Consider the following 25,082-nt stretch of genomic DNA (forward strand, 5'->3'; position numbering starts at 1 on the left):
GCCATTTTGAAGTCCTTGGAACAACTACAATCTCTCCTCAACTGTACTAACGACAACAAAACAGCAGCCATTCACACTGATAGCAAAGTGACGCTTGCCTCACTGAAGAATACTGTTATACATAGCCCAATAATAGAAGAAATTCGAAGGAAGATTCGCCAACTTAAGGACCTCAACTGGACAATTCACTTTGGATGGGTAAAGGCTCATATTGGTATAGAAGGCAATGAATTGGCAGACAGACTTGCCAAAGAAGCAGCCCAAGATAGTGAACTACCTATAATCTATAACAGGAAACCTGTAACATCAGTCGTCACTGGGCTGAGGAAAGAATGTCTTCAAAAGTGGCAGAGTCAATGGCAAAACACACAGAACGGTGCCATATGCAAATTATTCTTTCCAACAATAGAACAACGACTAAAACTGAAAATCCCCATATCACCAGAGTTCACAGCACTTGTTACAGGGCACGGGAAAACAAAAGCTTACCTTCATATGTTTAAATTAGCAAACGATCCAATGTGCCCCTGCAGCCTTGGAGAGCAAACTACACACAATCTCATCCATGAATGCAAAATAATCGAAAGACAAAGGAAAATTCTGAAGAACCAGATTGTATCTAGCAGAGGGAATTGGCCAACCACTTACAGTAACCTCATAGCAAGATATACAAATGCATTCTCAAGATTCATTAAATCAATTGACTTCGACAAATTGCAGTAATACCGCGAGTCAGATGAGATGCAAATGTATCATATATATTTTTAAGTCTGCAGAATTAGAATTTCAATATAAAAGAAAAACTCAATATCACACTTGTATATAAGTATTATACAATGGATATATATCAAATGATAACTGATGTAAATATGTTTTAGTTTTACTTTTATTTTCTTTTTGGGATTAGACATATATATATAAGTAACAATATACATCCATAAATTAGAGAAGGATTAAAAAAAAAAAAAACACTACCTACATTAAATAAAACAATCACCTCCAACTTCGAAAGTGAATAAATTTTAACCACCTCTGCTAAGATAGAACATACAGCTAAAAGAAAACTAAAACATGTAATATTATTTTTGTAATGGGGCAAAAAAAAAAAAAAAAAAAACCACACACACACACACACACACGAGTTCACAAAAGGATGGTGGGGTTTGTAACCATTGTACTTTCTGGATCTTTTAATTTATAAATTAATTACAAGCTTCAATCGGAAGAATAACTGTCCAAGTTTGGTGTACATCACTCAAAGTCCCTCTATATGCGCACCTCTTAGACACACCAAGAAATTGCAGGAGGACTTTTTTAAAGAAGGAGCAGAAGATGATATCGTCTTGGAATTCATAATCGTCAATCTTCAGGACTCCGATTCTTATGACAATTCTAGTGGATCTTCAGAATAGTTTAATTGTTTAAACTATTTTTAACAAATTTAATTTACTTCTCTGTTAAGGAGATTTTTTATTTTAAATGCTTAACTTAACACGTTGACTGCCGCTTGACGCGTATATACGTCTCGCAGCACGTATATGGACGTATATACGTGTCAAGTGGCAGTCAATGTGTTAATTTGAATATGTGTTCATTTCACCTTTACTTAATATTTCAACATGCAAATAGTATTCTGAGGTAGGTTACATTTAGTCACTACATAATTTTATTATAGTGTATGTAAAAAGTGAATAATTTTATTTTTCCGATGGTATATTTCAACTTGATTTTTTAATATACTGAAACTATATAAACTATATGAAAAGTTAAAGAACCCATTGTTTTCATTCACATAAAATCCTAAAATATTAGCTCTTTTTCAGAGATAGTTAAATTAGTGTAATAAGTATAAGCATAATAAATATAAGTGAGAAAAATGTATAACTGAAATGGCATTTAATAACATTTGATGAATATGTGTGGAGAACAAGTTAAGTAAATTCAGTAAAATTTTCACAACAGAAATTTATAACTTCTCTGTTAAGCCATCTTTGAGTTTGTAGTACAGTACTCAAATTTATAACACATATTCTTGAAGGTTGTAAGGTGTGTGTGTGTTTTTTTATAGGAATTTTATTAATCAACATGTTCCATTACAGTTTGTAATACTACACGTTCTGGTTTACATCAATATTGGTTGGAATGCATATTACTTCTGTTGAATTCCAGTTTTGTTAAGTTGATGATGGATTAGCTATACCTAATTGTTGACTGTTTACAATATAAGCTAGTGTTATATTGCTATTTGTTTGGAATACCTAAGTTTGGTAATGTTTATACGTTGTAAAATTTAGATTATACTTCTTAATAATTCCTATTCTGTCTTACATAAATCTATGTTTATGTATTTACACTTTGTGCAGATATGTGCTTATTACTATTCTGTGCTCTATTCTACTTTAATTGGCTGTAAAGTCAATTGGGGTCAGAAGCAAAGGGAGTATAAGTGCACTTAGGTTATTTGTGAGAAAATGTGGTTGAAAGTACTTAAGATTTCGTAAATTTCGGGAAATTTTTTATTTAAATTTTAGTGTTTAATGTGGTTAAAAGATGTATCTCTTCGCCACTAAAATTTTTAATGTTTTAGCTTAACCTGGATCCACTTAACTCATGTTCTTGGAAATGTCACTTGTACCCTTTGTCTTCTGAGCCCCTCAATTGTATTCACATATTTGCAAACTTCTTTTAAGAACTATTTCATTAAGTCTCTTCTCTCTGGTGGTAAAACTCCTCCCTTGGTTATTTTGCTTCTCTGTAGTGTTTGTCTTTCCATGTTGTATTTGGAGCACTCGAGCAGAAGATGGTCGACGGTTTGGTCTCCTCCTTCGCAGGGGCAATTTGCATCTTGTGTTATACAGAATCTATAGAAGTAGGTTCTTATTCTTCCTGTCCTGTGAGCATGGTTATGAGTCCCTATGCAATCGGAATCTTCACAACTAGTTTCTCTGCAATGCTTGGAAATTACTTCTTTGTTTTGGCTCCTTTATTTGTAGCTCGCTATTCTATTTCCCAACTCCTCATGCTCTCTTCTCGTAGTGTCTTCAGTACTTCAGTCTTTGGCATCTTATTGAAGGATGCTGGCTCGTCGCTTCTGGCACCTTGTTTGGCAAGATAGTCTGCTAACTCGTTGCCATATATACTGATATAAGCCTTGACCCACGAGAATGCTTTTGAGATAGCACAATATCTGCCTGATGTTTTCTATTAAGTGATTGTGATTCCTGGTATTTTTATTGAGTCTAGTGTAATTTTTCTGTCAGTATATAAAACTAGAGTGTTAGGAAAATTGAGGTTCTGTTGCATTTCTGGTATACTGTTTCTAGTGCTTTCAAGACAGCAAGTTTTTCCACCTGATTGTTCGAGCATTTGTCATCTATCTTATATTGTAATTGTGAGGTGCACGCAGGGTGTGTGCGGTTTTTTTTTTTTTTTTTTACAGAAATTAACACTGAAGTTATCTTACTTCTTCCTTCTCAACTTTTTCCCAACATTTGGTTATAAGATACCCAGAAGTGTCAAAAGATTCACTATTTGCCAATTTGCAAGGTGTTTCGTGTTCATTTCCTCTTCCTTTATTTATAACAAGCATTTAGAAGTCAATAAGCCGATTCGAGTCAATAAGCTGAGGCAATTGTTGTTGTTGTTTTCTGATGCCAGGCGTTTGACAATAAAGTCATTTGACCTCTTGCACTCCAATATTTTTCAAAGATATTATCATGACCAGCCACTGAAGCACAGATTTTGAGGTGCTCCGAATCCATTTCTTGGTTTGAGTTGCACAATGGACAGTTAGGGGACTGATATATTCCAATTCTATGCAGGTGTTTGGCCAAACAATCATGGCCTGTTGCCAATCTAAATGCAGCCACAGACGATTTTCGTGGTAAATCGGGAATTAACTGTGGATTTTGATGCAGAGAGTTCCATTTTTTCCCTTGGGATTGTGTTATCAAATTTTGTTTGTTGAAGTCCAAGTATGTAGATTTAAAAAATCTTTTCACAGAGTAATACGTAGATTTAGTAACAGGTCTGTAAGTAGCAGTGCTGCCCTTCTTTGCTAAAGCATCCGCATTCTCGTTTCCCAGGATTCCACAATGGGATGGTATCCATTGGAATACAATTCTTTTATTGAGTGATAATAATTGAGAGAGCATTTTAGTTATTTCTGCTGTTTGAGATGAAGGTGTGTGTTTAGAGACTATTGATAGAATAGCTGCTTTGGAGTCTGACAATATAACTACATTTTAAAATTTACTGATGTGGCATAGAAGATTCCTGAGACTTTCACTTATTGCAATGATTTCTCCATCAAAACTTGTTGTTCCATACCCAAGAGATCTATAAAGTGAGAAGAGACAGCACGTAACACCTGCACCGGCACCTTGTTCTCTGGAGATCAAGGATCCATTAGTGTCTAAATGAAGCCAGTTTTGTGGAGGGTATCTAATATTAATTGTCTCTAAAGACAATTGTTTTAGTATTTCAGTGTTTACTTCTGTTTTCAGTATTTCTTCTGTTAAATTTAGATTATGTTCCATATTTAATAGAGTTAAAGGGTTTGGTTTAATTTGTAAGTTTTCTTTTAAATTCGGGATATTGATTTTCTGTTTTAATTCCTGAACAATGGATATGAAACTTTTTTGAGTTTTCAATCTACAGAGAGGACTGTATGAATGCCAATTGTTTCCTGGTAATCTAATAAGTTTTTCATATTGAATCAGTGCTTTTTCTTCTATTGTCATTTTGATGCTGTTAATATTAGTGAGGAATCTCATAGAATCTATTGGAGTTGTTTTGATTCCACCAGTAATGAGTCTGAGAGCTTGGTTTTGAACATATTCTATTTCGTTTATGAAAGGTGAAGTAATAAAAATTTCTCCTCAGTATGTCAGCACTGGCTGTATAAACATTTTGTATGTAGTGTTCAAAGTATTCCTAGAGCATTCCCATTTCTTTCCTGCTAGTCTTTTTAGAAGGGAGAATCTTTTACGAGCTTTTTCAGAAATGTATTTCAAATGGTTGCTCCATGTTAACTTACTATCGAAAATAACTCCAAGATATTTGGATTCATAAGTCCTAGGAAGGTGTTGGCCATTGTATTGGATATTGAATTCTCTTTCTTTTTTTCAGAGTGAAAATATTTGGTAGTTACTTTTGCTTAAATTGAGTGTCATCAAATTTGATGTATTCCATTCATGTAGTTGATTTAGAGCTTTAAGAGCAGAATTTTGAATTTTGTCTCTATGTCTGTAAGATCCGGAAGTCCACAAAACTATATCATCTGCAAATAGTGCTGTTTTCATGTTTGATTCCTCTAATAGGTAGGGTAAGTCATTTATATAAATATTGAATAAAGTTGTGCTGAGGACAGCGCCCTGAGGTAGACCTCGATATGTTTGTCTGTAACTAGAAAGTGAGTTATTGAATTTAGTGGCAATGAATCGTTGACTAAGGAATTCTGAACATATTGCTGGAGATACCTAATTTCTGGAGTTTTAGTAATAATTTATTTCTCCAAACAGAGTCATATGCTAGCTGAAAGTCAATAAATATTGCCAAGGTATCTTCTTTCTTGTTAAAACTGTCTTTTATTTCTTGGCCGAGGCGTATGACTTGTTCATTGGTAGAGTGTAGTTGTCGAAAGCCGGCTTGTCTTGGTGATAAAAGATTTTGGGATTCTAAATACCAAGTTAATCTGTTGGAGGTCATGGACTCCATGGTTTTTGCTATCATGCTTAATAGTGCTCTTGGTCGATAACTATTAACATCATGAGCAGGTTTCCCTTTTTTGTGAATTGGTACAATGATTGCTTTTTTCCAAGCTGCAGGAACTGAGGTGTTCCATGATAAATTGAAAATGGATAAAAGTACAGACTTGGCTTTTTCCCCCAGATGTTTAAAAAATTCGGAATGAATGTTATCGGGGCCAGGAGATTTCTTGGTTTTAAATTTTGTAAAGCTAGAGTTAATTCTTTGGAAGTAAAATTTTGATGAAATATGTCAGGTTTTGTACTAGTAATATTGTTTTTATTATTTTTATGTAATTCTCTTTTGATAAATTTGTCAGTTTTTTTGGTATTGGGATGTAATCTGTGAGAGTTTGAGTAGTGTTTATTAAATGCGTTTGCTATACCTCTGCTATCTGTTAGTGTTTTGTTATGAATAATAGGTTGGCTAGTATTTTCCTATGTATTGGAAATGTTCTTCAGAAAGTTATATGTTTTAGCGCTATCGGTTCTGTAATTAATATTTTCAATAAATTTATTGAAACATTTCTTTTTTGCTGTTATGATTGCTTTTTTAAGAATGGCAGTCTTCTTCCTCCAATCTTGAGTATCTTCTGGTGTTTTTCTATGTTCTGCTTTGGTTCTTGCTTTATCTCTATCTTGTTTCAATAAATTCAGGTTTTCTGTCCAGAATGGGGTGTATTTTTTTGGTTTGCCTCGTGGAATGTGCTTGTTTGCAATTTTAAGAAGAGATTCACAGAAATATTTGTTCAATCTATCTGGGTTTGTATTTCCCGTTAGTGGTGTGTTGACCTTGAGGTGTTCGTCGAGTTCTGTTGTAAATAGTTTCCAATTCGCTTTCTTAAAGTTCCATGTTGTTTTGTTATTGTAGGGTTCTTTTCTTCGGTTTTGGTGGAGATGAATAGAAGCAATGATGACTCTATGGCCAGATCCAGGGTCTTCAATTGCTTTTTTCTTGGTTTCGTGATGGATATCTGATGTTACTAGTAATAAGTCTGGATTTGTACCAGAACCAGAATAATGAATGAAAGTAGGGGGATCTTCTTTTCTGTAGACAAGTTCTGCGGTGCTGAGACAATTGTGATCCGTAACCAATCTGAACAAAATGTAAGATTGTTTGTAGGAAATCTTATCTGCTTAGAGCCAAAGCTCGATCATATATCACATTTCAAACTCAAATCCAGAAAATTTTACGATATTGGCTTACCTTGTTCTTCCACTGTGATCTTCATTTAATAAGATATGATTATTTTACAAAAAAGAAAGTCAGTTGTTGTGGACTGCATGCTCCTCAGGAATAAGCCACGCCCTCAAATTGTAATAATTCCATAATTTGTTCAGTTACATCATGATGTGTTACAAAATATTTCACTGTTTCTAAAGCACTGTGTCATTAAAGGATACAAGATTAGTGGAGGAAAGTAGGGGCAGCTTCGAATTTCCACGAATATCAAAGTGGGCCGCATCTTAACATGAACATGTGTTGTATATTTTCTTGGCAAACCTAATTTGGAACAAAATTTATTTAGAATGTATAAATGACGTTTTGTATTTCATGGAGTTTGGTCCTGGTTTTTTCATAACTTTACCAAATCACATTACGTGACAGCCACAATGCAACAATACTATGTGTAAGTTAAACTCTCAACAGTTATAAAGATTACCGGTACTATGAAAATTATTTGATTATGTGACTCTCGCATAATCATCCATTCGTATTCCCACTGTGCAGTACTAAAGCAGCACTAAATGTATCTGAAATGCCAAAAGTAAAGACCGTGAAAACTCTACTGACTCGATAGTGGGTTGAGAAAAACATAATTTTACAATAGACATAAAAATTGTAGTTTACCAAAAAGTTACAAATAACTGGTAACTATACAGTAACAAACACTGCAGTTTTTTAGAAAGAAGCTTGGAACAATTGCGGTAATTTATTGTAAGAACAGCTATAACGAATTTGTTAAGCACTATAATGGTTGAAAGGTGCGTCAAGGAAAGACAGTGATTCTGCTATTCATTGTATTATTTTCTCTGCTTACCACATACTTCAAAGATGCTTGTGTTTGTTTAAAAATTAAATTAAATTAAATCCGTGGCACAACAGCCCATGGTAGGCTAAGGCCGTCCAACTGACTCTTTGCTTCACATTTACTTGCCTTAGCAGGGAATGACAGTCCGACCAGTATGGGGGTAATATGTTGTCAAAAAATGATTCCCCCATATGCTATATCTGGTATACGAAACCAGCTGTCACTACTCACTGTAGCTTCCCAAATTCTTCTTGAAGCTGTGTGGGTATCACTGATCATTGACGAAAATTTCATGGGAGAATTTCTTCCCCCATGAGTACTACAATCAATGCTTATTCTATATATCTAGTCCAAGGCATGATGCCATGCACCATGTAGCTGTAGTGTGGGATTATGTGTATTCACTGGCATTAAATTTGTGATTCCTTTTAGTTTTTGGTGTTCCTTTTTCAATTTATAGGACCTATTTTGTAGAGCCTATTAGCCATCTGAAATCGCCTATTTTAGGCACATGAATTTTACTATAGAACCTAAAAGTCTACTTCTAGTTATAACAGCTCCTTCAGTTTTCAATAAAAGTGTTTAGAAGGTGTACAGGTCTTCTTTAATACAAAGTTATACAGGTTCCATATATGCTCTGATAAAGATTTACAGTTTTTTAAATAAATAATGATACTGATACATATCAGATAATGTATGGTAAAAGATTTCTATAGTTGGTGTTCACATGCGTGACTTTTTATGAAAAATCTTCATTGAACATCATCAGTCACCATTTCTATTCATCTTTAAAATATATGACTTTGTATTATTTATTTTTCAATAAATTTTTATTGTATCGATAGCTACCACATCTTGTTGCAGATCATTAAATTTTTTAAAATTCTATTATGCCTATTTCTAACATTAATTTACATTTTTTTATGTTCATTTGAATTGATTAGGATGCAGATATTTTAAATCCAAGATATGGACAGCTATCAATATGATGATACTACTATTATTATGGTACTCGTTTACATAGTTTTGTATATCACATTAGGTATGGTTACGGGAATAATTACTTTTTTTTTTTTGTACAGGACTCGCAGGATGCTTCAGCTCCTGTAACTAGTGTTAGTGGTGCCACATGTCCGCGTAGTACAGGTTCTATGGTAGCACACCATGATGATGTTGTTACACGTATGAAAAATGTTGAAATGATAGAACTTGGACGACACCGGATTCGGCCATGGTACTTTTCGCCATATCCACAGGTATGGAAAATAGAAAGTAGTAGTACTTTTACAAACACTGTTGGGTTCTGGTACATCCTGTGTTGATGAGGGTGTGTGTGGATGCGTGCATGCACATGCTGGAATATTTTGCTACATCTCAAGTGATAGCATATTTAGCTATAAATGACAAATGGAAAACCCTAGTTCATTTCCTGATAGGAAAATAGAACTTATCTTTCTGATTAGATATGTGTGGTTTTTGTTTAATATTGTCTTATGGAGTGGATTCACACTACTGACCACGTGACTGGTAGTTGTAATATCTCAAAGTTTTCACTAGAGTGAAGACACAATGAATTAAAAGAACCCATTCTTGAAATGGCAAATGAAAAACCCTAGTTAATTTCCTGATAGGAAATAATAATTCATAGTAATTTCAGCAAACAAACGTACTGGAGTGCACTGTGGTCATACTTGCAAGCCCTTCTCAGAAGCCAAGCATTTTCGGACTCATGTTGATATAACCATTTTATCTTCTATATAGCCTATATGAGGAATCCATACCTGAAGTTTTGCCCACTTTTTTGTTACATTCTATATATAATATATTTGTATATTGATGCATTTTGGTTTCGTTGGTAAGCTTCCCAAAGTTCTTCTTTGTACTACAATGGGACAGTTATTGATGTATTGTAACATGCCTATCAAACTCATGCTCCCAAGGTGCAAACGAATATGGAAGGGGTGAGTACTAGTCTCCTGACTGCTTCATGTCCCTTGCACTGACTGAACGTAAGGTAGGACAGGGTGCGTGAACGTAGAGCTGTTGTACAAGTAACAGTGGTGGCTGGTACTGTGCATATACTTTTCACCCCTATTTTGATACTTTTTGCTGTAATAACTTTATCATCATCCTTGTCTTTCTCAGTAGGCCTATTGGTCCGTAAAATGTATACAGTTAATTCACGAGGCATTACCACCACTTACAGAGCGTAATTCCAAAGGCATTTTGAGCAAAAAAAGTCATATAAACATGGGTCAAATTCTCAATATTTTCAGAGTTACGCTAATTTGAAGTTGTTAAAACTTAAGAAAAAAAAAAGGTATTTTTAAGGACAAAAGAATATTACATTTAGAGAATGAACTATTCAGAAGTACAGTTTCCTTAATTGGCTAGTATTCTGAAGTTAAAAGTGTGTTGTTAATTCCATAGTTGCTTCGTATAGAAATTTTGTTCAATTTTTTAGTACAAAATTATATTTTTCTTACGCATTTATCATAACAATTGTTATAAATCCCGTCATTCTTGTACACTCTTTAAGACTGTACATTAGGATGCAAAATTGAACTGTAAAGAACCAAGTTGATAGAAGTCGTGTGATCTGTAACAATTGTTGTGATAATTGTGTAAGAATAATGTAATTTTTAGTTAAAAATTGGAAAAAAATAATTCTGTACAAAGCAACGAAGGAATTAAGAACATATTTTTAGCTTCAGAATGCTAGCAAATTAATTCTCTAATTGTAATATTCTTCTACCCTTAAAAGTAAAGAAAAAGAGGATTTTTTTTTAACAACTTCAAATTAGTGTAACTGAAAATATTGCGAGTAATACATGTTTATATGACAGTTTTTGATCAGAATGTCTTCAGAAATAAGCTCCGTAAGTGGTGGTAACTTCTCGTGAATCATCCTGTATACATTTTACGGACCAATAAACCTACTAGAAAGGACGATGATGATGATGATGATGATGATGATGATGATGAAGTATATACCAAAATAAAGGTGCAAAGTATATGCACAACACCAGCTGCCACTGTTACTAGTACAACACCTCTGCTTACCCGGCCTTATCTTATGTTGAATCAATGCAAGGGACATGAAGTAGTCAGGAGGCTAGTAACCACCCCCCTCCGTATTCGTTTGCACCTTGGGAGCACAGTTTGACAGGCATGTATTAAAAGAAATATAAGATACAATGTTTTTAACTTGTTCATTATCATAATATAAGAGAAGTACCACTGCGTATTAGTTTTTCAGTATGTTAAATTAAGATTAAATTATATTTTACAGGAAATGGTTCATCTGCCATGCATCTATATTTGTGAATTTTGTCTTAAATACCGGAAGAGTAGAAAATGTCTAGAAAGGCATTTGGTAAGTAAAATTTATTTTGGTATTGGGAATATAATAGGAGTGTTGTATAAATATTGTGATTTTTTTATATAACTTATAACAAAAATCAGTGAACATTTAAAAATGTTTGTGCACTTTGAGAAGTTTTAATATGAGAAGTTACTGTTACACTTTCATTTGTGACAGAGCATTGATTTTTGTGCCTGAAATATTTCATCAGAAATAATGATAAATATAGGAAATTTTCATTTAAATAAAGTAAAAGTACAAGATCTGAAGTGATGTTCCTGGACTCATGGCATGTGCACTAGTACATAATTAAATGATTAGGTTTGTGTCTCCTTCATACTGTTTTTTTTTTTTCTAATACTGTGCTTGAAATCTAGCATTCTTCCACCCAATTAAGACTTATGAAGTTCATCTTTTGAAATTGATTTTAATACCTCGCTCATGGAGGACATAATTTATATCTTGTGTGATGCTTGGGGGACTTTAAATGTGTGGTACTCCAAAGTGTATAAATCAGTGTTCATAATTTTTTTTGCATGGTGTTATTTAAACTATGTATAATATTAACACTGATAGAAAGCTAAAGTTGCCTGTTTTATACAGGGTTTTATTCACAAAATACACACGAATTGAAATTATTGTATTAAACTACATACTAATGGCTACCTTTCTTGACACGAGTTTGAAGATTTCTCCTCTGACTCTTGATGTTCAAATCATTCTCAGATAGCATTCAGTATTGCTGCTTCATATGGAAATCGTTAACCTTCAAAGTGCTTTTCAGTGGTCCAAACAAATGAAAATCTGAAGAGTCAAAGTCTTGACTAGAAAATGTTTTCCAAAATGTTTCATTCTAAAGATTGCCAAAGTTCCTATGTTTGATATCCATTTAGTATGTGGTATGGTGTTATTGTAAAGAAATCATATCTAGAAAAAGCACCAGACCTTTTTCTTCAAAGTGCCTTCTTACTTCATCATTAAATTTTACTTACTTATGGCTTTTAAGGAACCCGGAGTTCATTGACACCCTCATATAAGCCTGCCATCAGTCCCTATCCTGAGCAAGATTAATCCAGTCTCTACCATCATATTCAGCTTCCCTCAAATCCATTTTAATATTATCCTCCCATCTACGTCTCAGCCTCCCCAAAGATCTTTTTCCCTGTGGCCTCCCAACTAAAACTCTATATGCATTTCTGGATTCGCCCATATGTGCTACATGCCCTGTCTATCTCAGATATTTGGATTTAATGTTCCTAATAATATCAGGTAAAGAATACAATTTATGTAATTCTGTTTTGTGTAACTTTCTCCATTCTCCTGTAACTTCATCCCTCTTAGCCCCAAATATTTTCCTAAGCACCTTATTCTCAAACACTCTTAACCTCTGTATCTCTTAAAGTGAGAGTTCAAGTTTCACAACCATACAGAACAACCAGTAATATAACTGTTTTATAAATGCTAAGTTTCAGCTTTTTTGAGATCAGACTGGATGACAAAATTCTCATCATTAAATGCCGGATTTACATGTAAATAAATACATATCTAATTCTGCATAATTATAATATGGAAACTAGATCCAAAATATATTTTGTATTTTTCTATTTATGTACTATGTATGTAAAGTTTGCTTGTATACGAATATTTACAGTGGTCTTGCATATTTTTAAATATGACCATACTTATCTTAAATACCTGATGATATTAGGCATGCTACCATAGACAAGTTGCCATTTTGTGAGGTAATTAGATCGTACAATCCTGTTATCCTCTACAACGCCTCCAGTAAGACAAAAATGAAATTAGAGCACAACTTGTAATCATATAATTAAATAACTGCAAGATGCAGTGTTCTGATACTCTAGCTTTCCTAGTGGTCATCTGTTTCTTATTAAAAGGAATGTATATACTTCTCGTCTTCTCCGTATTATATCATTTCTTTCTTTACTTTTAATAGTAATGTAAATGTAATTGAAGATGTTGTATTGATCTTTTTTCTTTAAATGTGTAATATACGTATTTTTTATTGTTGGACAGGCAAAATGTAATCTTCGTCATCCACCTGGAAATGAAATCTACCGTAAAGGACGCATCTCCTTCTTTGAAATTGATGGTCGAAAAAACAAGGCTTATGCTCAGAATCTATGTTTGCTAGCAAAATTATTCCTTGATCATAAAACATTATATTATGATACAGATCCTTTTCTTTTCTATGTTATGACTGATTTTGATGCACGTGGCTTTCACATTGTTGGATACTTTAGCAAAGAAAAGGAATCAACAGAAGATTATAATGTGGCGTGCATTCTCACAATGCCCCCATATCAACGGAAGGGTTATGGAAAACTGCTTATTGAGTTCAGTAAGTGTTGAGCACAGTTACTTTTATATTTTTATCTTTAAGCTTCAGCCTTTAATGCTATTAGGAAATTAAAAATAATAGCTATGGATCTACTGACTTATAGAGTTCTTACATGTTAAATTTGCACATACTGAGTGTTGCTATGCATACTGGTCCCAGGTAGTCATGTTCTGTCAGCTTATATGACATAGTGTGATACATCTGTCCTGAGGAAACTAAGTAGTAGAGGGTGGAGTGGAACTAGTCTGTGTAGAGAAGTGTGAGTGGACCTGACTGTACGTCGGCATATGACCGCTTGGTGTCAGCCAAGAGATTTTAAGAGGGTGGAGTGGGATCAGTCAGCATTGGAATTCCCTGTACATTAGCACGCACGCACACACACACACACAGAGGGTACATTATATATACAGAATGATTCACGAGGATTTACTGTCCTTTACAGAACTTATTTCTGAAGACATTTTGAGCAAAAAATATCATAAACATAGTTCCTATTCTCAATATTTTCAGACTTACACTAATTTAAAGTCGTTTGTAAAATATGTTTTTTCTTTAGTTTGAAGGTAAAAGAATAATACAGATAGAGAATGAACCATTCAGAAGTATCATTTCTTTAATTGGCAACTATTATGAAGCTGAAAATATGCTGTGAACTTCTTATTTGCTTCGTATAGACATCTTATTTGCAGTTTAATTTTACATCCTAATTTACAGTCTTGGAGAGTTTACAACACATTTTAAAAAATGTTGCCATCCGATTGAGTACACTTGGCTGCACACTTGTGAATGGCACTCGTCGCTCTACGTAACTGCATACGGCTATCTTTGATTTCTGTAGCGCTCATGCTGGCTCCTGACTGCTCGCTGACCAAGGTCATGCGTTCACAGCAATGCGTTCCAATAATGAAACGTAACTCTGTAAATAATGAGAAAAAAAAATACACACACACATGATGGAAGTGAAATAGCCTTGCAGTTGGAGCTCACATATTGAAATTTTTCTCAATTCCAAACTCCCTTGCAAGACTGCTTTTTCGCGTACCTTTTAAATGTTTCGCCTTCCATATCCCCAAATCATATATATATAGACACACACACACACACACACATACATATACACGTATGTTACACAAAAGCACTGTCATTTACAAATGTGACTTTTTCCAGCCAGAACAGTACATTTGTATGTGTTGTGAGCATAGTCACGTTTCACAGGGATAAACTTTAAAGATATTGAAATTGTAATACACAGGGTTCTTCAAATATACTAACTCCATATGAGCGAGAATAATGCACTACGAGAAATTCTTATCTTGAAATATTTAACACCATTTTGAGTTTATGCTTTTCATTACTTGCAGGAACAAGCAACAATTAACCACGATATCAAAACACTTCAGGCATTCAATACTGTCAAAATTCGTTTTACTTTATTCTGGCCATATTGTATGTGTAAACACTGAAATACTGAAACAATTGTCTTTAGAGACAATTAGTATTAGGTACCCTCCACAAAACTGGCTTCATTTATTCACTGACGGATCCTTGATCTCCAGAGAACAAGGTGCTGGTGCAGATGTTACGTGCTGTCTCTTCTCACTTTATAGATCACTTGGATATGGAACAACAAGTTTTGATGGTGAAATCATTGCAATAAGTGAATGTCTCAGGAATCTTCTATGCCACATCAATAAATTTAGGAATGCAGTTATATTGTCAGACTCCAAAGCAGCTATTCTATCAATCGTCTCTAAACACACACCTTCATCTCAAACAGCAGAAACAACTAAAATGCTCTCTCAATTAATATCACTCAATAAAAGAATTGTATTCCAATGGATACCATCCCATTGTGGAATCCTGGGAAACGAGAATGTGGATGCTTTAGCAAAGAAGGGCAGCACTGCTACTTAGAGACCTGTTACTAAATCTACGTATTACTCTGTGAAGAGATTTATTAAATCTACATACTTAGACTTCAACAAACAAAATTTGATAACACAATCCCAAGGAAAAAAATGGAACTCTCTGCATCAAAATCCACAGTTAATTCCCGATTTACCACGAAAATCGTCTGTAGCTGAATGTAGATTGGCAACAGGCCATGATTGTTTGATTAAAGAGTAATGGAACGGAGAAAAATTCTCTCCGGCGCCGGGATTTGAACCAGGGTTTTCAGCTCTACGTGCTGATGCTTTATCCACTAAGCCACACTGGATACCACCCCGGCGTCGGACAGAATCGTCTCAGATTAAGTTCCAACTCTTGGGTTCCCTCTAGTGGCCGCCCTCTGCACTACGTCATAGATGTCTATGAACGTAGGACCGAAGTCCACACATGTGCTGAGGTGCACTCGTTATGAGTGACTAGTTTGGCCGGGATCCAACAGAATAAGCGCCGTCTTAAATCACGAAGTGATTTACGCATATCATATATATTATTTTAATGTACCGAAGTACATATGATATTTCCATGCAGATATTCTGCGTCATCATACGATTAAAGAGTAATGGAACGGAGAAAAATTCTCTCTGGCGCCGGGATTTGAACCCGGGTTTTCAGCTCTACGTGCTGATGCTTTATCCACTAAGCCACACCGGATACCACCACTCATAACGAGTGCACCTCAGCACATGTGTGGACTTCGGTCCTACGTTCATAGACATCTATGACGTAGTGCAGAGGGCGGCCACTAGAGGGCACCCAAGAGTTGGAACTTAATCTGAGACGATTCTGTCCGACGCCGGGGTGGTATCCGGTGTGGCTTAGTGGATAAAGCATCAGCACGTAGAGCTGAAAACCCGGGTTCAAATCCCGGTGCCAGAGAGAATTTTTCTCCGTTCCATTACTCTTTAATCATATGATGACGCAGAATATCTGCATGGAAATATCATATGTACTTCGGTACATTAAAATAATATACATGATTGTTTGGCTAAACACCTGCATAGAATTGGAATATATCAGTCCTCTAACTGCCCATTGTGCAACTCAAACCAAGAAATGGAATCGGAACACCTCAAAATCTGTGCTTCATTGGCTGGTCATGATAATATCTTTGAAAAATATTGGAGTGCAAGAGGTCAAATGACTTTATTTCAAACGCTTGGCATTAGAAAACAACAACAACAACATATTGTATGTGGCGTATGTATGTTATGTTGAGATATGTGTGTGTGTGTGTGCGTGCGTGCGCGCGCGCGCGCGCGTGCGTGCAGGTGTAATTTTATTTTATTTTCTTTTTTTTTCCATGATTTTATACATTTTATTTTTCATGTGTTTATTTTGATTTGTAGGCTATGAGCTCTCAAAATTCGAAGGAAAGACTGGATCTCCAGAGAAACCTTTATCTGACCTAGGATTGCTCTCTTATCGAAGCTATTGGGCGCAAACTATCTTGGATTTTCTGGTAAACGTTAAGCCTGTTGGAGACAATGAGAAGCCACAAATTACAATAAAGTAAGTATAATGCCTTGCTGTCATATGCGAAAGTGTTTATTGTAAAGAATATTATGTTCAAGATAGATAGTGGGGTTTAAAAAAGGGCACGTCAGCTGCTATGGCTATTTATACCCCTATCTAAAATTTTACATAACACATAAACATAAACAATGAAACAAGCAGAACATTAAAATGAACTAAAAAACGTTGTCACTATAAAAACGAGGAGCACATATTATGTTCAATGACAACTGAAACAAATATATTACGCCACAAAATCACAATTAAATTAAATTAAATTAAAACGGTTTTAGTCCTCCGTTATTTATCTTCCGTTATATCAAAGGTGAAGTACCAGTAGAAAGGTTATGGAAATTTCTCTTCATTGTCACCAAAACATGATGCTGAAAGTTTGGTGCAAACTGTCTTAATGGAATATAGGCCTAACGGAAATTTAGCCATTTTTGAACCACATAAATTAATTGTGCTGCTTAATGGCAGGTCTAACGTAATGAGTGGGAAATGTGGAGAATTTGTATGTGTATATCCTACAGCTCATTTCTTGCACTGTTATGTCAAAGAATTAAATTTAATAATGCAACGAACATGTTCACAAACTAGTCAAGTTACGATACTTTATCACCTCTGCGGTGGCTGAATGGTCAGACCTTCAGACTGTCATGCAGGTTCGATTCCCAGTCAGGCCTGGGATTTTTTCATAGTGACACTTGTGGCGGACAAGGTCGCAGTTGGCGTTTTCTCCGGGGTTCTCCCATTTTTTCCCAAATTAGACTTTACATCATTTCGTCACCATTTCTCCATTTCGTTATCATTCCATAGCTTTCCCCGAATGCCAGCTGGCAATGCATGGAGGATGCTGGCCTAAGGACGAGTGGGGTTGCCTGCTCAAAACCTGAGCACACAGAAAACCTTAGTGTGGTCAGCCGGTGTGAGTTGGGGAATGTGTCACCAGAGGGTTAGCACAATAGCCTTAACAGGTCACAGTGCTGGGCCATAGTGCCCCCCCTCCAGTAAATTCAATAGGATGCTTTATTGAAAATCTGTAGGATTATAATTCCGTCTGACAATACAGGTGTAGGCTAGAAAAGTTGGCGTAACGAAATTCGGTAGGAGTGAAAAGCGTTTGAACGATAGAAAGTTCCTGATGATTGTTCATTCAGGTATCAACATGTGGGGCATATCTCCACTACATGACTACATGTGCCAGGTGGGAGAGGTGTAGAGCACAGGGTGGGTAGGGCATGTGGATGGTTGGAGTACAATTTCGGGTGCACAATCAACTTTGAGAAGGCGCTGTAATTACACGCGTTATCCGATTTAGAGGTAATACTCAGCATGCGTTTGCTAAATACACTATTTTTCATGCAGAACTGCCAACCTTTGTAACCGCAGGCCGCTACTGATCAAAGGAGTAATTGGACATAACAGTACTAGAGGACTGAGGCCTATGTGCATGTATGTATATCTTGCAGAGGACCATCATACAAAATAGAATTAATAACATTATTAACATTGCCTGTTTTGATAGACATTCATATTTGCAAGGTCTGGTAATAAACTTTTTATAATATTAAGACTCGGAAATGGAATTGACTTTTTGCGATGTAGAAGCCTTTCTGTGATTTAGATAACACATTTATCTGCTTCATTTTTCATGCTTTTCTATGTTTTCTGTTTTTTCACAAGGATAGTTGGTGCTTCATCTTCTTCTTTGTCACTTTGTCCAATAGTCCCGACCACAGTTTTACGATATGTTGTTGTTCACTCAACTGTCCGAAGAGAGGTTGGAACAACGAGCACAGAAGAGACACAGAGACATAGAGTAGACAAAACAGCTTGGAGGTGAAGCCGCTCTTGCAGACAGTCGCCATCATGAAGCTACCAAAACATTAGTTCCCGCTTAGCACAGGGACAGTTAACTGTAGTGTTACATCGTCATTTTTTATTGACAACTCAACGAATTTCAAGATGCCTACATGTGCTACGTATGGCTGCACAAACAAATTTTCAAAGAAAATTCCTGGAATAACTTTTAGCCATTTACATTTTGAAACTTAGGAATTATATACTTGTAACTTATTCATCAGATTTTATTTTAGCTATATCATCATCGTCATTCAGTGTTCTGTCCAAGTGCAGGTCTTTCACTGCAAACCCAGCTTTCTCCAATCTTTCCTACTTTCTGCCTTCCTCTTAGTCTCCTCATATATTATATTTTAATTACTAGATCTCTAAATAATTCATTGATTACAATTCCATGAGTCTGTAGTTTCTATAATTTGCAATGTTAAATTATATCTTACTGATTCTTAATATTCCTTGAGTGTTACAGATACAATATTAACATATAATATGGCCTGATGGCTTTAACTGCGTGAGAATGAATGAATGAATGAATGAATGAATAAGTAATTAAGTGAAGTAAGTAAACAAATAAAATCATGCTCAGCCATTGTGCAATCATTAGCATCATCCTTGTCATATTCACTTTATGAGTGCAGTATTGTTTTACTGTATACTGTGCAACTATTATTATTAAACTGGGAACTATTCCATTATTAAATAATAAATATTAGTTAGTTTGACCAGCCTCATGGGCTAGTGGTCAGAACTTCTGACTATAGTTCATGAATCCTGGGTTCGATTCCCGGTTACAACATAGGAAGTTTTCCTTAAAGGGGAATGTTCTTGTGTTCGTCCATGGTCTGGAAATTAGGTTAGGCTTAGGGTTAAGACCTCTCCTAGCACGTCATAATCATCCTATCATAATATCATCATCATCATCATCATCATCATCATCGGGGCAGCATAACTCTGCCTTCCAGGTGCCCCAACCTCAGAAGTGGGATACAAATAAGCCATTGCCAGAAAAGACCAGAAATGTCATATGACAACCTGGTGGCATTGGATGAAAAAAATATTAAGTGAAGACGAAGTAGCTGAAGATGACGATATACTTCTGTCAAAATGATGCTCTTACTACCAATAAGAGTACGTTATACTGTAGTTTAAACTAGAAAGAAACATAAATGAAATAATAATCTACTTAAATAAATACCGTAGTTTCCCCTAACCATGGTCCACATTTGTCACATTTTTCTTTGTATATTCAGTACTATTCATCCAGATTAAGTGAAATTTTGGCTTCGGACTCTTGTAAGTTTATATTAAATAAATATTGACATATGTGTTTGAAATTATTTAATTACAAGTGTTAAAAAAATTATAAGCATTGGTACATAGTTGTATTCTGAGTTGCCCAACTATGGTCCACTCCTATATTCATGCTTGAAAGCATGAATGGACTATAGCTGGAGCTGTAATTATTTGTAAATTGAGTTTCTAATTTAAGGGTAGGAACATAATCTAGCACAGAAATATTAAAAATAAATGAAAAGTACATGGATTCTTTTTATTAGTACACATTACATAAACACTCAATAAACAAGTGAAATCTGAAAGTCATTTTTCTGCAATAATGAACAACTATACTCACCGGCAAAAAAACCAGGCCACCTAAAGTTTCTCAATTTTTTATGAGGTGAGAATCAGAAAATCCTTTATGAAAAATAAGAAAACATTGCTTCCCAGAAAAAAAAAAAAACTTATTCATTATCATTTGCGATATTATTTTCAACGCCAAACAATGGATATAATTAAAAGGTGTAAAAACTTACAAATTATATCAATTTTCTTCCAAAAGTTCAACTGAGTTTGTGGCCACCCAGATGTTGGTAATAGCGAGTATTACCTCCCCATGACTGTATGACTTACCATTCGCCGACTCAACCCTTCGATCAGATTCTGGATGTCAGTCTGGTCGATTCTATTCCATTCTTTACTTACAACATTTCGGAGCTGCTGTAAGTTGCTATGAGGAGTTAGACGACTTCTAACTCGCTTCCCTAGCAGACCCCACACATGTTCAATAGGGTTTATATCAGGACTTCTGCTGGCCATGCTATCCTATTCAATCCAACATCGTGAAGGAACTCATCCACGATTCTTGTAGCATGAGGGCATGCATTGTGATGCATTAACAGGAACGTTTCACCAATAAGTGGGGAATATGGTACCATATGTTAAATTAGACCTTCTTCGATGTATCTTGGAGCAGTCAAAGCACCTCCATTAATGAAAACAAGTTCTGTGTGAGCTTCGTACGACATGCCACCCCATACCATTACTGATCCACCTTGGAAACTGACACGTGAACTGAAGGTACATGAAGAAAAACGTTCTCCTTCTCTTCTCCACACACTTTCACGTCAATCTCTAAACTAAATCTCGATTCGTCTGTGAAGAGCATTCGACGTCACTCCCCCAGGTTCCAATTAGCATGATTGTGAGCAAAACGTAATCGTTCAACATGATGTTGCTGAAGCAATTCTGGGCCTTTAGCTGGTCTTCTGGAATCAGCCCACATTCATCCAGATGTCCTCTTACAGTTCTCTCACTCACGTTAACTTGTCTCATTTTCTGGAAGGCTCTTCTGGTCTCAATAGCTGTGGAATGGAGATTTCTTAATGTGTTTAGGACAATAAAATGATCGTCACGAGCCGAAATTTCTCGTTTTCTCCCTGAACTGGGTCTCCTGGAATAACCTCCTGTCTCTCTAAAGCGATGGCACACTCGTTGCATGGTCAATCGAGGAATCCCAAGAACTGCAGCCACATAACGCTGACTATTCCCACATTCTATCAATGCAACCACTTTTGCTGAATCGGTAGGACTTAGTGACATTTGTATACAATGAAGTACTCCAATACTGCCTCAAAAGAGCTTACCAGTCTGTAGACATCTTCAGCTTAGCTCGAAATGAGTCCGAGAAGTTTACACACAATATTACAAGAAGAACGAATCTTCTTTTCAGATCATTGTTGGCTATTGCGTATTCAGTATTACAGTGTTACGTATCATAAAATAAATGAATAACTAAATGAACCTCAGCACACCTACAATTTTTTAAAAAATCCTACAATTTTCAAAAATTTTAAAGGAAATGTAGTTGGCCCGGTTTTTTTTGCAGGTGAGTGTATATCAAAGAACAAAAGTAGGGTATCAAAATAAACTAACACATTCTTAGCAAAATATTAAGCAAATTAATTCACTGATAATGTTTATTTATCGTACTCAGAACTACATTCAGTAGGCTTATTTCGATCCTTTGAATCTCCACTTCTCTTACAGGGACGGTTGTTTTCCTTCTACCCTGAAGTTTTCGTTTTACTGGACCATCATTTGTGCTAGTACCATTGATGCTGGAACAGCCTGTTTCTTTGTTTACTTGACTATAATGTTAAATGGTGTTTTAGAATATACTGAGATACCGTATTTGCAGAAGTAAATAATCACATTGATCACATTTTATTGAAACAAATATTTCAAAATGAAATACAACTATGGTCCACGAAAAATTGTGGTTGAGGACTGACTTCTAGCCTTGAGGTTAAACATTTTTTACACACAGTCCTTAACCTCTGCCAGTGTAATTATTACGTGAAAGTAAACACTATATAGCCAGGTTTAATTGTACAAAGAATCATATATCTATAATGTATCAGTTCTACAGAGGAGAGCTTAATAAAACAGACAATCACAAACTGAATGATTTCGTGTCTTCACACATTCAATAGAACGATGCACACTGACCTTATTAAGCATTCATATCATTGCCATGTGTAATGGTAGATAGAAGCATCTATGGGGAACATAATTCCATCACAGTGGCGCCTTAAATGGCAAACACCGAACTCTTGGGGGACTAAGTAGTACATAATGTGTTTTGGACCATAGTTGGGTGCCTGGACCATAGTTATGGGAAATTACGGTATGTATTAGGTACATGACATTTGGTTATAAATTCTTTGATTTGATTTATTTCTATATATTTTATTTTACATAGGTACTAATAGGAAGAATTGCAGTTAGCAATTACTAGGAATTAATTTAAATATTTCTGAAAACTTTTATTTCATGCATTACTTTCAATCTCAAACATCAATAATAATGCAATAAATATGGTAACATTTTGTATTTTATTTATTGCCTACTTCATTATGTACCCTACAAATGCTAAAGCAAAACAATTTTAATGAAGGGCCTATCAGTTTTCATATGTCAAGGTGATTTCATTTTCTCTAAAAACCGGGACATCTATATGAAATATTGGCAAAAGGAAGAGAATGGGGGTAACATTGATAATATGCATTAAGAAACAAGTTGCATTATTAACTCAAAGCAAATGGTTCAACTTATGAAAGTAATTATTGTAGGTTAGCATTTTCATTGGACTAATGGTAAAATAAGGTCAAAATGTTGTTCTTTTTTTAAATTAAATACCATACTGCATTTTGAAGAGCTATCAATTCAAACAACCTCTTTATATTTATTTATTTATGTATACATATGTGATTTATCGATGACAGTTTTCCAATTTTTGCTAAAAATATGTGCTTAGCGATTCTATGTTACAAAACAAAAAGAAACTGTGACTTTTTTCAGGAAATTAGGAACATCTGAGATCCCTATATCGTAAGATTTTCTATAACATTGTAGCTATTTTGCAATGTTTTGGTAGCAACAAGATGGCGTCAGGTCCATCAAAGTGGCTTCATTCCATTTATGGTATTAACATGCTAGGGTCTACTCTGTGCCTTCTGTGCTTGTTGGGTTGGAACCACATAAGTGACACCAATGAGGCAACAAAGCCAGGAGATAATGTAGGGTGGCCAGTTCCTTTCCCCCTCCATTATATACATCACTGACTAGTAACATATTTCACTAATCAGACTTGAGATGTATACAAACAATTGAGGGGTTTGCCGGAAAAAGGGCGTATATGTCAATATGGCGAATTGAGATACTTGCAATCTAAGATTTTAAAACATACCTGAATAAAATGTTATATACGCACACAGCCCTGTCCTGCAGGTATGTACAGTACAATCAAAACAAAATTTCGCTACTATAATTATTCACTACATTTTAAACCGTTTTCCCGAAGAAGGGCGTATAGGTCTATCCGCCTTTCTTCCAGCAAAGCCCTCAATTGTTCTTCCTCTTACACATATCAACTGAGATGTATTGCCTGATACTGCCTCAATCAGAAGTGAATTAGGCATACATATATAGACATTTTTTAAATATGTACATAAAAATTAGACCTTTTTTCTACAAATTCCATAAATTTGATATTGTTGGCAGGATCTTCAGACATTCTTTGATGTTCGCAGTTCACTAGAAGAAATGTTGATCTCATTAATATTGCTTTTCAACATGCATGCTGTATCACCAGCAACAGCACCGTCTTTACAAAGGCGATATCACATTGCTTCAGTATGAGAGACTACACCTATTACAATGTAACAGACCGAAATCAGCAATATTGCATATTACTAATTTCCAGTTACTTGTTGCGTATTGCTCCAGTGTGAGGACTTCCTAACGAGTTTTTCATGTCTGCATGTTTTAACAGTAACACTTTTTGTACCTTTGGAATCTACTTTTTTGTTAGAGGAATATCAAATGTCAGTGAGACATCATCCATGTTTCCTCATTGCCTTTCAGAAAATAGATTTGAAGTCATTGTATTGCAAAAGAGAAAATTTATATAGATACCTATATGATGATGATAAAAATGTCATACTGATTAAAATTTCACTCATAATATTACAAACGTATGAGATTCATCTTGTTTTTTAGATATATTTTCAGAGGAAAAGTGTCTTACATGCTGACAGTTACAGTAACTGAAGTCTTCAGTGCCTTTGCATCTCCTGGTATGTTTCTACTTACAAATGCGGATTATTTTGTTAATTAATCCCTGATCATGCTCTTCGATATGTAAAAGAAAGAATGATGTTAAAATCCTTCAGTAACACCGCGACACTATTCAGTTGTCATAATCGTCATCTTCACGTTTAATTCTTCATTAGGTTATGGAATTCAGACTCCAGAAAAGAAATTCAGCATTTCCAGAATATTAGAATTGAAGAAGGTTGTGGATGCACAGGAAACAGTCCAGTTATTTTTTTTATTTGTGTTTGATTATGACTTTAAATGAATGTAACTCATAATATTTTAAAACAGCATTTTAAAGATTTGTATGTTTT

The 25,082-nt window shown here is 35.1% G+C and overlaps 1 protein-coding gene across 4 annotated transcripts in view; it reads left to right on the forward strand.

Moving 5' to 3' along the window:
• The window catches only part of Tip60 (Histone acetyltransferase Tip60), a 65,549-nt gene that overhangs the window by 39,623 nt on the left and 844 nt on the right, over window positions 1-25,082 (forward strand). For 3 of the 4 annotated variants that reach the window (XM_069831137.1, XM_069831135.1, XM_069831134.1), the window contains exons 5-8: window positions 8,863-9,036; window positions 11,073-11,156; window positions 13,182-13,506; window positions 16,803-16,965. In XM_069831137.1, coding sequence (XP_069687238.1) covers window positions 8,863-9,036; window positions 11,073-11,156; window positions 13,182-13,506; window positions 16,803-16,965 — 746 coding nt within the window. Of the gene's footprint in view, window positions 1-8,862; window positions 9,037-11,072; window positions 11,157-13,181; window positions 13,507-16,802; window positions 16,966-18,654; window positions 25,081-25,082 lie in introns of those variants that run through there. The other variant, XM_069831136.1, reaches the window with a different exon arrangement.

Source organism: Periplaneta americana, chromosome 7, assembly GCF_040183065.1.
Source record: "Periplaneta americana isolate PAMFEO1 chromosome 7, P.americana_PAMFEO1_priV1, whole genome shotgun sequence".
Taxonomy (NCBI): domain Eukaryota; kingdom Metazoa; phylum Arthropoda; class Insecta; order Blattodea; family Blattidae; genus Periplaneta; species Periplaneta americana.